General features: G+C 33.6%; 1 protein-coding gene across 2 annotated transcripts in view; it reads left to right on the forward strand.

The window, feature by feature from the left end:
- Positions 1-16,788, forward strand: part of LOC129218492 (major facilitator superfamily domain-containing protein 6-like) — a 74,686-nt gene that overhangs the window by 17,653 nt on the left and 40,245 nt on the right. For both annotated transcript variants that reach the window (XM_054852777.1, XM_054852778.1), the window contains one exon: positions 1,308-2,034. In XM_054852777.1, the coding sequence (XP_054708752.1) occupies positions 1,308-2,034 (727 nt within the window). The remainder of the gene's footprint in view (positions 1-1,307; positions 2,035-16,788) is intronic.

A 16,788-nucleotide genomic window follows, 5' to 3' on the forward strand; every position in this document is an offset into this window, starting at 1 on the left:
TCTTTGGATCTGACGATCATCCCGTTTATTCGTCACACGCGGCCTCCTAGATCTGCGTTTTGCTTTATAATTGCAGTGACTTGATAAAACTCGATAAATAGATTTCTTTGATCTATTAATAATAGACGAAATTTCAGGAACATGCTTACCTTCAGCTTTCAACTGCCAAATCTTAGTTACCTCATCCGCTTCAATCTGCTCAGCTCGCGGCATCTCGACTACCAAGTGTTATCGTTGGCAGACCTTAAGTACAAGAGATCTGTGATGTCATCTCTTTTAAATTTGCATATACGAAAAAAAATTCACAGAAACTCGTAATAGTGTCTAAACTTTTGCAACAAGCAAATTTCTATTTTTATCCAAAACAATATTGTTAAAGAATATCAAACAATCGTATTTTGGTTATAGTATTTCAAAAGAGTTTTTGAATGTGTTTGCAGACTTTTGTATTTCTACTATCGCAATTCTAAATTCTACAGCTGAAGAACGTCATTGTCTAAACTTTTGCATCGCAGTGTAATAACTAAGTCAATGAAAGTTAACTAAAAAGTGTAAAATAAAAAATTATTAAAAAAACTAAAAAGAAAAATGTATAAATCCAGTAGTTTAGAATGTTATTAAGTATGTACTATTGAATAACTACACCGTTGAAATAGTTTTATAACCGTACACAGATAAGGCAAATCATAAATTCAAAAGCAGAATAGAAGGATCAACAGTCGGGACCATTCAAATTTTACAGGGTTCTTTGAATCAGAAAGGAATGGGCCCCGACTTTTGATCCTTCTATTCTGCTTTTGAATTTATGATTTGCCTTATCTGTATACGGTTATAAAACAATTTCAACGGTGTAGTTATTCAGTAGTACTTAATAACATTCTAAACTACTAGATTTATACATTTTTCTTTTTAGTTTTTTTTTTTTTTTTTGGTTTTTACGCAGTCGGGTTTTTTGTTTTTATTTAATAATTTTTTATTGTTTTCCTCAATTTGTTGCTAGTCCCCTAAATACATGGGTGATATAACTTTCAGTGAAAAATGACAGCTAAAACATAACTTTTGTGTGACAAAAGTTACATAGTAATTGTTCTTTTATTTCTCGAGAAATCTTTTAACGTGTGAATTTTAGAAAGTGTCCCAATACTTTTGGTCATATAGTGCAGTTCTTGTACTACATTTATAAAATATCCTTGTATTACATTGATGCAGATAACTTTGCTCATTTTAGTTTAGAGGGAAATTAGACAATAGATATTTTGCTTATGTGAAAAGGAACCTAAAATATTTTTTTAACTTTTTTCCCCTAGCAAGTGCCTGCGCCATACCCTTCATGACAATTCACATGAAAGAACTCGGATTGACTGTAGAAGAAACAGCGGTGGTTTACACTTTGCTACCAATAACTCAGTTCTTATCGTCACCATTGGCAGGATTTATTGCTGATAGAATCGGTAAATACAGAGATGTGCTGCTATTGTCAATATTAATGACAATCGTAATTGCAACAGCCCTGCTTTATGTCCCACCAATAAGCCCAAACATAACCAGAAATAACTCTGCAGCAGAAATTTACTGTAAAAATGAAAGACTCATTTTTGAGCGGTGTGACAATTTTTCATTACTTCAAACGACAGAAAAGGAGCTTGAATTACAAATGTGCAATATGCGTTGCGATAAGTTGACTTTCAAAAACAGCTTTATTGACATGCCATTAACTATAAAGCTCATGAAAAATTCAAGGGACTGTGCACATGAAGTCGAAAGCATTATCATCCAAAAAAACATTTCATCTTTAACATGCGATTTGCATTCGCCATCCATCCCATCAAATTGCAGTATTATGTGCCATATGATGAATAGTACCTTGGAAAATCCTGCAGATTCCAAAAGTGGAAGGCAGCTCACATTTTACCTATACTGTACTTTTAGAATCATTTACAACATTTTCTCTGCCATTGGATTCACCTTGGTCAATTCATCCGCAATTGCTCTGACTGAAATGGATCGTGAATCAGGAGAATACGGTAGACAAAGGTATGTATGATATTAATGCTAAGCAATTGTAGTACATTAGTTCTGCGTTAATGTTTGAATGGTATTTTTCCATTGTAGGTCTCTCTCAAACCTTTCTAACATAAATATATGGAGCTAAGAATATATAAGACATTTCAGGAAATGCAGTGACATAAATGATAAACCATAATGCTCATTTATTCAATGTTGCTGAGTTTGAATTGATTAAGTGCACCCGTAATTTAATACCTTAAAATGTTATTTTCGTGTCTTCTTTTTTCCTTGCGATATTATGAATACGTGTTTTCTTGTCAAATAAGAATAATTTCAAAAACTGGTGAATATTAAATATTCTCCCCCCCCCTTAATCAGAAAATATTACATTTACTATTTTATTTATTTAAATATTTATTTTTTGTCATTTGCTTCAGTTGTTGCAACATAAATGGCTTTTGTTTAGTGCCCCCTAATAATTTTAAGTATGCTGTTCGAAAATAAAACAACTAAAGGACATTAAATGCTTTTTAAGAAAGAATAATTGTAATTTATTTTAAAAATATAGTTTCTCTAGTAGTCGAAAAATGTAGAATCGCTAGTAGTTAAAAATATAGTATCTCTAGTAGTTGAAAAATATGGAAAAACAAATAATGTCTCAATAATAGCTATTGATTATATATCGTAAAGTGGGGCTACTTGGACCCGAAATTTCATACTTTTTGCGAGTTTTGCACTGAATGGTTTGTTAAACCTATAATGTGAACTGATAACCTTGTTTTTACCACTTTTCAGACGTTCTGCTACCACCTAAAACAACAATTTTAACTCTTTATATATTTTTTTTCCTATTTTTAAAAATTGGGTTCAAGTAGCCCCGCGCTGGGGCTACTTGGTCCCACTCAGCAAATCCATTAGAAAAAGCTATAAAACAGGAGGTGGTATCACGAAGGCCAATAATTTTGAAAAATAAACTCAAAACGTACATTCTAGTGAGCTAACTATTTATATAAATTGCAAATTATTTATATAAATTAATATAAAATCAACGCATACATAAAAATATATTTTTAGGCAAACATAATTTCTCAAATAGAAACATAATCTAACTACAGTTAAAACGAATTGAAATGCTCACTATTTAAACATTAGAAAGAATGAAAACCCCTCAATTTAATGGCTTGGGTAGATTTTTTTTCTCTGATATTATTTAATACCTGCTCTTTCTCGCTACTAAATGCTACAGGATGACCAGGCTTGTTTTGTGAACGAACTTTTAATTTCCTTTTTAGAGTTGATATAAGTTAAAATGGGCTGATGCCTCACTCTAAGACATTTCTCCGAAATTAGTTGAATCTGGACACAATTGTAATTTTTCCTCATAATAAATCCGCATTATTTCCACTTCAAGGGGTTCTCTTTTGCTTTTGGACCCTCTTTGTCCCCAGATCTGCAAAAAACGGCTATTATTAGTAACTAACCTCTTTATTTTAAAAGATTACAAACCTTACTTAACATAATTTAGTGCTGAAATGTGATTTGGGGCTGTTTGAACGCTGGGTTCAAGTAGCCTCATTTTAAGGCAACCAGTGCACTTTTACTAACTTATATTAGTTACTGTGTTAATTATATAGCTATAACTTTAAAACACTGTTATTTTATCAAGAAATAGAATGCAAACATAAAACTATCTTGACCTTGATGATATCAGATGTTTCCATAGAATGCAAACATAAAACTATCTTGACCTTGATGATATTAGATGTTTCCATGAACTTACATGTGAAAGTTTGCAGACAGAAAAAACAACTGTTTAGACAACTTGAAGTCATAACTCAATCAGAAATAGGCGGAAATAGCAGAAACTTTGTTTCATGCTCCAGCCTCTACCTAGTACAGCTACCTGTCATGAAGAAAGTTTTTTAAGTCTATACATTGCGTTATATAGGACCAGGACGGATTTTAAACACTTTTTTCTCGTTTGTTCAAGTAGCCCCACTTTACGGTACTGCAAAAGAAAAACTCGAGGATTTTATAAGAAACTTTATTGAGCTCCTGACATTAAACGACGTGAATAAGTAAGTAAATAAGTTGTTATTAACTCTCAAAGCACTTGAGACATTTTAATTACATAGTTATGAAGGGAAATAGACTTTAAAATCTGCAACGGTTTCGTTTAAAAACATGTAATGAATTCAAACGAAATATTTAGATTTTATGTTATAAAATTTGATTTAAAAAATAACTAAAAGCGAAGAAACAAATTGAATTATAACAAGCATTGTTGTTATTCATTGTTCAGAAAACAATATTGAATAATGAAAGTGTGAAAGTTGCATCTACCTTTTATTCATAGCAATGTAACTAAATAAAAGCAATTAATGAGTCCTAAGTACTCTTCTTAAAGTTGTATTCAAAGGTATACAAATAGAAATAAGGGAGAGGGTGGCACAGTTGGACAATTTTTATTTCTTTTATTGAAATTTCTTTAATTTTAGTATTAAAGAAATGTAAATTTCAGAACATCATTACAGGACTTTTAAACTCTCATTGTATTTTTTTTCTTTCATAAATTTTCCTCTTTATATTCCTTTTTAGGAAGTTTAATTTCGAGAGGCTCGCAAGTTGTCTCACTGTGCACCTAAGTGGGGTACAGTGAGACATTCAGAAAGCTGCATAAAAATCAGCTATATTATGACAACTTGTTATTATTATGAAATACAGGTTCAGATATATAGGTAGTTATCAAAACAATGGAAACAGTTGGAAAATCTTTTCTGAATCGCTACTCTACCGTAAATGTTCTGTTTATAAAGGTGACCTTCTAATTGTAATTACTCACACTGGTGAATCCAGATGGTGATTGAGTTCTGTGGTCACTTTTGCTGCTGTTGTTCTTTTAACCGACTTCAAAAAAGGAGGTTATGATTTCTATTTAGTGTTCAATTGATGGGGAATTGAATACAGAATACCTCTCCACCACGCTTTAATTTATATTCTTTAATAACATACATTATAACTGTGTATGATTTCTGAAGTTTGACCAATATTCTAGATTTACTACTTCACGATGCCGCCAGTTCAATTTGAAATTAGGGTTATATTAATTAGCAGGCTTCAAAAAAAGGAGGAGGTTCTGAACTCGTCGGATTTGTTTTTTCTTTGTACAATGTTCCATAAATACTCGAAGACACCTGATAACCAGGGGCGTGCACAGGGAGGGGGAGGGACACCTGTTGGCCCCGGCCCGAGCCTGAAGGGGGCCCAATATTTTTATAAATAAGGGTGAAATATAGGGGTAAACAATATGGAGAGGGGCCAGGAAAAGTCATTTGTGATGGGCTCCAAAATTTCTGTGCACGCCCCTGCTTGTACCAATAAGGAAAATTCTTTTTTTGTTTGAAACCGTATACTACCTCGGCGGTCTAATGATAATCAAGTTCAGGTTTGATGAAATTGAAAGAACTCTTCAAATATCATACTCACATTTAAATCGATTTGTACTTTATTAACTTTGTATATCGTCTCACTTAGTGAACCGGTTTTTATGCTTCTTTTTGTTTAGTGGTGGTTTTGTTTAGGGGTGGTCTAACTTAGGTTCCAAATCTTTGATTTACCCTATTTGTTCTTTAGTGAAAAGTTAAGGGTAAAACAATAAATTTCATGCAATTTCCCTCACAAACGATTAAATATAAAACCCATTGATAAACGAAGGCCATAAAACAAAGGTATATACTTTCTTTACCCATAGTTAAAGAAAGTACTAAAAAAATATATTATTACTAAGAGTAATTATAATGAAAATTTTGAATTAAGGATTCTATGAAGCAAACATAAAATTCATTATAGTGGAATGTTTAATCTTCATCTATAGTGGGGCCATGGGAAGAAACATGCGACTTTTATCACGAGTTACATGACACGTTTTACGAAACATAAATTACAATTTACAATATTACAATTCTAAAATTTGCAATTTTACAAATTTAAACTTAAAGCAATTTTTTTAATGACTTGTGCATTTGCTTTCGGAAAGCAAACTTTGATAAAGTTGAACTAATGACGAAGACAATTATTTTTTGTACATAGTTACGCATTTGAAAATGCCTTTCTTCACAGTCGTCGGAAATCTCCGAGACGCTCGCCGTGTTATTGACACCACTAAAAAGCAAAAAATAAATTACTTTTAAATAAAAAAAAATCGCCTTCAAAAAATACCCAGGAACTAAAAAGTAAAAAATAACTGATTACACTTACATTCTATTTCCTATCCAAACATAGAAATGAAATTTATTAACCGACTTCAAAAAGGAGGCGGTTATCAGTTCATACCGTATGTATGTTTTTTTTTTTTTGTTTTGTTTGTTTGTTTGTTTGTTTGTCCACTCACAGCGTCTCACCTAGTGAACCGATTTTGATTATTCTTTTTTTAATGGATAGAGGATGGCTCAACTTAGGTCCCATTACTTTGATTGACCATATTTGTTCTTTAGAAGAAAAGTTATGGGCAAAAAACAGTAAATTTCATGCAATTTCCCTATTAAATGATTAAATATGAAACCCATTGTTATAAAAGTTTGGTGCTATATAACAGTAACATTAATAGTAATTGTAATGATAATTTTGAATAAAGGCTTCTCGGAAGCAAGCATCAAGTTTCTTCAGTGTCATTGCTCCATAGTGGTGGTAATGCTAACCTGGAAACAAGGTGATGCAGTGATCAGGATCTGCTTAGCCTTCACAATACTACCAGGTTATGTTTGCCTCAACTATATAGGACTGAATCACAAGCAACTAGTATGCTGTGAAATGCAAATTAGTTAGGGATATTTAAATGGTTATAATTAAATTAACACACAAATGAATTCCAGAGAGGAACAAAGATACATTTTTAGTGCCAATCGCTTCAAGTTTAAGACGTGCTTATAGTTTTTTTTTTTTTTTAGTATGGAGAATTTTTAGGAAAAAAAAGGGTAAAGTTTCATGATGGTAACTTCTTACTTTTACTGACATATATACATTTACACTAAAAAGAATGAAATAAAAAATTTTCGAAAAAAAATAGAACCGACTTCAAAATTGCTCTAAAAAGGAAAAAATAATTTTATTCTTTAAACTTCATCGATAATACTTTTAAACATAATTTTTGAAGTTGGCGCAAAAACGATAGAAAAAATCATTCACAGCCATAACTCAACTACAACTATAAATTTAACCAGGCCTAGTTTCTTTACTACCACATACATTATGCATTGATGACAGCATATTTGAGTAACGATATAAATGTTTCGTTTCTAACTTTGGATGATTTTCTGAAAAAAATATGAACGAAGCATGGTTACACTGGATTTTACTTTTTGTTTTTGCGCCAACTTCAAAAATTAGGTGTAAAAGTATTATCGATGGTGTTTAAAGAATAAAATTATTTTTCCCTTTTTAGAGCAATTTTGAAGTCGGTTCTATTTTTTTCGAAAAATTTTTTTACAATTCCAGTACAAAAATCAAGTAAACTAAACACCGATTTATAAAATAAACACTGATTTAAATTACTATACGATGAATTATTTTAAATACCTAACTAATTATATACGATCCCTTAATTTTTAATAACCTTTTGAAGTCGGGGCCTCTTATAAACTACTATCTAACGTAACTGAGTAGGTTTAGTTTTAAAGACTAATTTTGCGTATAGTTAAATTAGAGTTTAATTCAGGATTCGGTGGGTTTTCAGATACGTTATATAGTTGTTTATAGGAGGCCCCGACTTCAAAAGGCTATTAAAAATTAAGAGATCGTATATAATTAGTTAGGTATTTAAAATAATTCATCGTATAGTAATTTAAATCAGTGTTTATTTTATAATTCGGTGTTTAGTTTAGTTGATTTTTGTACTGGAATTGTAAAATAAATTTCATTTCTATGTTTGGGTAGGAAATAGAATGTAAGTGTATTCAGTTATTTTTTGCTTTTTAGTTCCTGGGTATTTTTTGAAGGCGTTTTTTTTTTAATTCAAAAGTATTTATTAGACATTATAATTCACTTTAATACCCGTAGGCTTCTTTCCTCGAGCTTTCCTTTCCGTTCACTATTTTGCTTTGCCCCGCTTGTCTTACCGCACTGTGTGTATGCTGTCATGACTTTTAGATACTGTACCTCTAGAAACGCCAAAAGGTTGGGATGTTTCAGTTACACTTGCTCCAGTTAGACGCGCTCCAACGATTTGGCCTCTTCAAAAATTTGAGAGGTCCGACACATCAAGCGCTTGAAAAAAAATCTAAGACTTCCAGATCTTCCGTTTAACCACCAAATACTACCAGAATATATACATTGCTATTTATATAAAAAAATATATCAAGTTTTATTCTTTATTACTTACGAAGCGACTTCAAAAATGTCACTTTTATTCATAGGTGTTTCCATTATTTTGATAACTACCTGTACATAGTATACAAAATAAACGCAAGAAGTTTTTAAACTACAAGTCTTTAAAAACTTATGATGATAAAGCATATGTGAGAGCTGAAAAATACTTGTAGTCTCATGTTTGATGCACTGAAAAATGGGAATGATAGAATGAAAAGAGAGAATAAAAACTTCATTTTAATCAATAAAAAAACACCGAAAATCTTCTAGGTGTTATAATTTATTTGTATGTAGTTTTTGAACCCCCACAAGCCATAGGTTTTGGTAGTTTCAGACTTTTATTACATGTTTAGAAGCACAAAAGCTCAGAATAATGTAATGTAATGTAGATTACAATTCATAAGAAAAATTCATTTGTAATAATACAATATTGTCGTTAGAGAAATGGGCTCTAGTAAATCCACTCTTGAGATGCACGTAAATGCCATGAAAATTGTTTAAATAACACCTCGTTAAAATCAATGTCAATTAACAGTTTAATTTTAAACTTTGGTGTTCCAAAATCTGTGTACTTTGCATTATTCTAAAATTTTACTTAATAATGGGGAATGTTGAGGCGCAACAGGAAACTGTCCCACTGTGCCTACTGTACAGCACATAGTCTTTTTAAATTAAAAGTCAAAAGTTGCACGAATTGTACTAATGAAATAAAGAACATTATATGCATGTAACGAAGCTTCAGCTTCAAACTAATGCATTGACATTGGCTATTAAATTCTAATTCAAACCTCAAATTCAAAGAAATAAAACTTGTATGATGTTTCCAACAGTTATAGCAAAAATGAAAGAGGCTACAGCTTCCCTACACGATAAAATGTTGCTAATATCCACAGTGTTGCTATAAGGTTAAACAAAATCTAGCATACATTTTTTGTTTTGAGTATTTGAATTATTAGGCTATATTCAAAAAGTTAACGCAGGTTGCAAAATTGTATTGATGATAAAAATGAATTATGGGATACTAGATTACTTTCAAAAACGTTAGCCAATAATTAGCTCAAATGCAAGAAGTTCTTGTTAAAAGTTAACAAGAACTTTTTAACTTTTAACAAGAACTCCATTAAAAGTTCCTGGAGTTATGTTTTCAGAAAGTTGGGTACAAGCATGTTTTTACTTATTTTGTTGCTTAGATCTGTCGCATCTTCTGCTTTTCGTTAGAACATATTTTTAAACCGTTAAATTTTAATTTTATTCCCCCCCCCCCTTAAAGCAATTTTTATTTAAAACTCAGGTTTATCAAGCTGAAAATTAAAAAATACAAAAATTATAATCACTTAATTGTTTCGAGAAGAGCAAAGTAAATTTCTATTGTGAGTGATGGTTAAAATAAGTACCAAACTGATTTGTTGAGATAAGACTTTTTTTTTTCTTCTTAATCCATTGTAGCAAGATTTTTTTTAAAATCAAGTTTGGCATCATTTCATTTCAGGTGAAAAACGTAAAATGTTCAGGTCTAAAATGAGGTCATCGTGAGTATAACTTATGTTGAAACATATGAGTGGTGAAATCATTGCAATTGCGTATGTAACGTACTTGACCTATTACCAATAGTACTTTAGAAGATGAAAGTACCATCAGGTAATTGGTTTACTATCACAAAATGACATCCTGTCAAACTTGACACTTTCTAATACTTAGACTACAAATCTATCATTTCTGGATTATATAACCTAACGTAACCAAATGTTCCCTATTTCTGAGTTAGTCTCCATTTTCCCACTCTTATCCCTCAGAAGTGTATTTGTTTTGCAGGAGGAGCATTTTTAAATTTTACCTCCATTTGTTCCTTTGTACAATTAATTATTAATTTTCAGTTATTTAATTAATTTAAGCCGCGCTAAGCACAAAAGTCGTATATCCACTTTTTATCAAAACTGAGTTACGATCACCAGGTGGTTCTTTGTCACATATTTCACCTAAATACAATATTTTATAGTCATATGCCAATGGGAAATATACACTGCTCGACATTGAAAATGCAACACCAAGAAGGAGTGTTCAGAAATTTATGCAAATTTTAGAGTAGACGTACATCACTGAGTTATGTTAAATGATGTGAAATGCGCAGCTCTCCGACGCACGTTAAGTGAGATATAAGGGAAGGAACTTGCAGAATGGGCAATATTCGTGTCATTTCTGACTGGAGAATTATCGAAGAAATTTTGTTTTTGTTTTAGAGAATACGTGTAACACGAGAGAATGCCAGACCGCCGTCAACGAAGGCACTTCCAGCAGATAGACGATTTTACGAGGGGTATGGTGATCGAACTGAGAAGGGGAGGTTGGTCCGTACGTCAAATCGCAGCTGATTTTGAAGCACCCACAAGTTATTTGAGAGCAGTTGTTTTTTACACTTGCATGACTTAAATTCGCTTTAAGCACTTGAAACTGCAGGCAAACTCAAACAAACAAGAACGTGCTTCTCGTCAATTACTGTAAACCCCAATCATGAATTTAAGTTCTGGTTTAATTTTTAAGCATATTGCTCCATTGATATCTACCTTGATAAGCATTAAATGTTGCCTAATAGTACAATAAAATTAGGCCAAAAAAAGGCCAAACCCAAACATCCAAAAAAAAAAGTGAAACCTCTTGCAAATTACTTCTTACCCTTCCAGCAAGAAGGGGTAAAAAGTCCCAGCACTTTGCGCGTCGGGTTTTGGGGGGAAGGGGGGGGACGAAATAATCCTCTATTTAAATAAAAATAATTTCTATTACTTAAAAAAATTCTCACACCTCGCAGAAACCACTCTATAATAGTAAAATAATAAACTCTCACAGAAAAAAATTCTAATTAACAGGGGTGCACAGGCAGGGGGGAATGGGGGGGTTCATGGAGCAGCTTTGCGTCATTGGAATTTTTAAGGCAGTTTTTTCAAGGGGTATTTCATTCTTTTTTGAGGGCTTTTATTCTGGATGGATACTCCGTCACACTTAAGGGGTGCGCCATCGCTTTTTTTGGGGGGGGGGGGGGGACCCTGAATTTTCATTCTAAAATCAACTATTGCAGTGAAGTTCACGAAAAAATTTCCCTGATTTAAACTTTTCCGAAGTACAAAATACCACACAATGATATAGTAATGTCAGAATGATAATTCTAAAAGATCTAAGCGAGCTCAGTAACCAAATTATTTGTGACTGGAGTTATTAAACTGTTTAGAGCGCTGGAAAACAAAATTCCTGTGCAGCATAAAAAAAAGTACAAATTGGCCAAAGTTTCCCTATTTCTTCTTGATTAACAAACTTCAACTATTCTACAATCTTTTGCCATCACCGTAAGGGTGGGACAAACCGGAATTGCCAATAGTGAGACGGGCAATGCTGCAATTCTGCACCCTCTAAGTCGGTGGGGGTTCTCATTTGCAAACGCCGAGCTACCTCTCTTTTACGCAGCTGGTTATGTGAATTATGCTAAATATGCGGACATATACTTTCAACACTATCTCAACCTTTTGAGTACATTATGCGATAAAAAAAATTTGATCACATCAAACATCAGCTATACAACGATCTAACTCAGTGACAAATTCAGGTGGTCTAGAACCTGTAGTGATTCAACGATAGAACAAGCCTTGATGAGAGCAATGAGCAATACAACAATAGAATGCTAAATATTTACACCTTTTTGTCTCCCAGTTTGGAAATCACAATCCGTTTCTAAAGCCCCCAGAAGTTTCTTCCCTCTTAAGTTGGTAGTGGTATTGCTCGTTGATGATAAGGTGAGTTGCGATGAGACCTTTAACGTTCGGGTAGTAACATCAAAAGATATTGAAAGGCAAACAATTTTGTGGCATTTCTTTGTAAAGGAGGTAAACAGTTATGTCTTAGCTTCTGTTAGGAGAGTAGTTACTATTGGTAAAGATGTGTAAGCCCAAACCATCTTTTCCACCGAATGGTATGAACAGTAAAGATGGAATAACAAATTGTTAAAAACTTCTGGTACGAGTTATGCGCTGATCCTCCATCAGTATTCGATGAATCTGGTTTCAGAAGGAAGGAAATCTTGTATAGTTGAAGTGCTATTATGTGAAGCAAAAGGTTCATCCACCATCAGAGAACAGCTGGTGTCATATATGAGGCAGTGAGAAGCAAAGGGATGTAAGTGGACACTTTCAAGTTTTGAATAAAACGCGTTTAAAGATAAGATCCTAGGTAGGCTTTCATTGATTCTCTTTTCTAAATTATGCTCTATAGAAGCAACTACCAGATCTACTAGTACCATCTCTTGCCTCAAGATAGAGGAGAGGTTCACCAACTATTTGTACTGGTTATCTCCAAATTCTTAATTTTGCCACTTGCATCCCTTTGCTTCTCACTGCCTCATATGTAATAGATGGAAGATACCTGCTTGATCATATTTTTGGTAATGATCTGTAAGCTTCAAGGAAATATGCCAGCAATGCAGTGTATAGGTAATTTGTAAGTATGGGAAAGCTAGTGTCATTTTTGATGGGTGCAAAGAAAGCACCACAGAAATATAATCTGCGTCCTATTACAACTGTCAAGCCTTCTGCTCTAGAAGACTTTCAGCGTCTCAAATCTTGTTCTTGCTCTGAAGAGTTCATTGGATATAGTGAATGTTTGAAAAGTCTGAAAGTGGGCTGAAGTGCTCAATTATATGCACAAACTGTGTTAGACATAGCTGCAACAATAACGAGTTTGCTGAGGATCTAGATTCCAAAAAACATCTTGATAACGAAAACTTTTTGTTAGAAGCTTAGGAGAAATCATTTGAAAGCAAAAAAAACAGTTCAGCGTAATATTTCTGGCCATTTAATCAAATGTGCACGATTAGAGTGGGTGGGGGGAAGGATAATATTTTAGCATATAATTTCGTTTTGGGAGGTGGGCTACTGTTCTTATGGGGTGGACAGTCCTGATTTAATGCATTTTTGATTTGCATGAAATAATACTTCTACTTGAAATAAAAGGGAAAGGTGGGGGTGAGGATTTATTTTATTTGGCAGAGGGGGGGGGTGCTGTAGCTTTGAGAGGAGGTGCATCATCGATCTTGGAAAAGAGACACACTCGATTTCTAACTTGAACTTAGCATAAAATAATGTTTCCATATGAAATGTATGGAGAGGGGTTCGGGGGTACTGCTTCGTTTTACGGGGATAGGGGGGCTCTGTAGTATTGGTGGGTTACGTCATCTCTCTTGGGGGTCAAACACCTTTAATTTCATGCTTTTAAATTTAGTAAAACATAATATTCTCACTTTAAATTTACTCTAAAAATCCTGGGAAAATACCCAAAACAGCAATTTTTAGATGCCCCCCATTCCAAAACCCGACGCACAATGGGGTGGGACTTTTTACCTGTTTTTATTGGGAGGGTAATAAACAATTTGCACCAGGTTTAGCTTTTTTTTTTTTTTTTTTGGATGTTTGGGTCCGACCCCTATTTTTACTGTACTATAAGGGCTTCAACTGTGGGTGATAACTTGATCATTCATCTTCGTTTGCTGGTGGAAAAACATTTTCTAGCTTCATTTACGGACGGAAGTTACATGAAGACGAGAAGCAAAGATTTGCTCAGATATTTGAAATTTTTAATCAGGTATGCTTTTTTTTAGGTTGGGACAGGTATAAAAATGAACCAATCAAGATAGTCTTTCCATCTTTTCCACATCGTCACTTTCCCCCGACCTGCAAACAAAGAGGTCGTGTCACATCCTGAGAATGAGTGGAGCCCTCTTTGAGAAACTGCTTTTTGCTGACCGAATTTGTGAGAAAAATATTGGACTAGTATTAGTCGAAAGTGTTTTCCAGCTACAAATTTAAGCTTTATCTTCTTTCTCCCTTTTTTGTACCGCTCATGAAAGTATGATATGCCTAAAATGGCAGCGGGAGCCAACAGTTCTTACTCATATGCTTCTGTATCCTCTTTCTGCAGCATGCTAAACATGTACGAAGATCCTACAATCAGCTTCCTCGTGATTTGATGGAGCTAGAGTTGTTGTATTCAATGAAAATCACTGTCGAATCATTAAGAGCAAAACAAGATGGTATAGGCAGTACAATCACAAAAAACAACTTTGTCTTCTTATCTGCATTCCGGAGGAAACTGATCCAGTTTTCAGGAAGCAAACCATTTTCTCCAAAATGATATCTTTCTCCTATTCCTTTTATATGTCTTGCATCTGTATCCTAAATAGACTTCAGATACTCCAACAAAAAAATTTCGGTCCTAGGTCGTTTCATGTGAACAATGAAAGAAACATCATAGACAATAGCATCACAATGTATCTCTGCTCTTATTCTAAAAAAATTGGCATTCATCATTTTCATCTTCAGCAACACTTCTCGACTACTTTTCGTCTTCTCTCGAGTAGTCTTCATTAGTAGAAATACTATTACTTATTTCATTGAGCAGGAATGTTAATGACTAGACTTATTTCCCGTTCAAAGAGCTCCATTTATTGAAATCGATGGAGGGTGAGGTTGATTTTCATAGAAGAGAAAGTCATCCAGGTTTAAATGTACAATATTGCAAATAATAAAAAGCTTTGAAAATGAATCTGCATAACAGACTTACTGGTTTTTCTGTAAAAATGAAAGACTAAAACGTTTTTTTTTTCTACCCGTGAATATGAAGTGACTTTTGAGTCACAATGAATTGAGTCTCTATGAATTTGTTGTAACTGTTTTTTTCCCAACTTGACCAATCTTCATGAGTTGCTCCACATATTCTTTGACTACTGCTATATTCGTCTCTAATGAGAACAATTCTTTCCATTGTTCCTAAAAATGGATTTCCATGTTGAGCTATTTCTCTTCAAAGCCTCACTCATCAAGACCTTTCTTGACAACAGGCTTTGGAAACTTAACATTTCTTCATTGCGCATATACAGCGTTTCTTTAAACGATTCGAGGTGTAACTTTTCCAAAATGTGTAACTAAAACGATAACTTTAAGACCAACCAACGTCCATCTTCTTAACGCAGTTGGATCTGTGATGGACCAATTACACCCCCGTTTTCTTTCACCACCGCATTGTTTTGCTTGTAAGCATGGTCCAATTTAACTACAGAAGACACGTTCATTGTCTTTTTTACAACAAACATTCCTTCTTCGATGCCTTTGTGTACGTCTGGAAGGTTTGTGGATTAAAGAAGAAGATCTTTTACGAAAACTGGTTACCATCGAGCATAGTTACTAAAAAGTATATGTACATCGTTTAGTATAGCGATAAAATGCGAAAAAAACACAGAGTGAACTCCTTCAAAATTTCAGTAAAGATATTAAAGTTCGTTGAAAGCTGTGATCTATTCAACATTAACATTAAAAGCCTCACCTTTTATACGGTGCTCCAAAATTTGAACATTGGGGGATGGTGCTTTCTTTCTCAGATTTTTAAGTTATGAAAACTTCTCTGTCAAAAGTGTCTTCATTGCGACGATGTGAATCTTTTTGTAAGAAGTAGTTAGAGACAGTTTATTATACACTTCAGGGATGCTTTTCTCTCATAAAATGAGTAAAAACTTACTAGTGATCAATCGGGTAACGGAGAATTAACAACAGCAACATTAGTAATAATAGTAATAAGAAGAAGAAATTTAAAATTCAAACTTTAAATTTGTTTATATTAGAAATTTGTTGTCTTGACATTAATTTCACCCATTTTCCTTCAAGTCCTTATTCTCTTATACCCTTTGGTAACAGTTTCGATTATGCGTGCTCAATCATAAAAAACGAAGTGAATCATGGCCGGATAATTGGACAGTTCGGGCAATTAGAGCTCGGATAACTGGAATCGTACTTTGATACAACCGTAATTAAATGTATCTTTAAATTCAGGAACCAGTTATTATGTTATGAGGGTGGAAAATTCACGTCTGAGAATTTATAGTTTAAAAATATCGATTTTTTTAAACCACTTTTTGTGAAGTTATTTCTCAAATCAGACGTTTAATGGAGCTTTAAACGGTAAAAAATCTAATTAACATCTATGGAGTGATACAACCAATGACTTAAAAAATTATAATAAATTTTTTTAAAAAATCGCCATTTTTGGTTTTGGACCAGAAACGGCCGCTAGGGGGGTTTGGGGGGGATTTTCGAATGCCTCCCCTTAATAAAATGTTTGTATATACAATGTCTACAAACATGCCAAGTTTCAAAATTTTATCACAAAATGCAGTTTCTTCCCCCGTAGCCCCCCTATATAAGGGGTGCAGGGGCAGCCAGAGTGACGTAAGAACGCGTGGATCGACGCATCCACTGACAAGATGTGGCAGACCCACAAGTCACTTGTTCCTCGATTCTGCAGCAGGTGCAAGATACCCTGAATGTTCCCGTGTCAACCGGAACCATTTCCCGTCGTTTGGTCGCACGTGGTCTGCAATCACAGCGTCCG

Source organism: Uloborus diversus, chromosome 3 (genome assembly GCF_026930045.1).
Source record: "Uloborus diversus isolate 005 chromosome 3, Udiv.v.3.1, whole genome shotgun sequence".
Taxonomy (NCBI): domain Eukaryota; kingdom Metazoa; phylum Arthropoda; class Arachnida; order Araneae; family Uloboridae; genus Uloborus; species Uloborus diversus.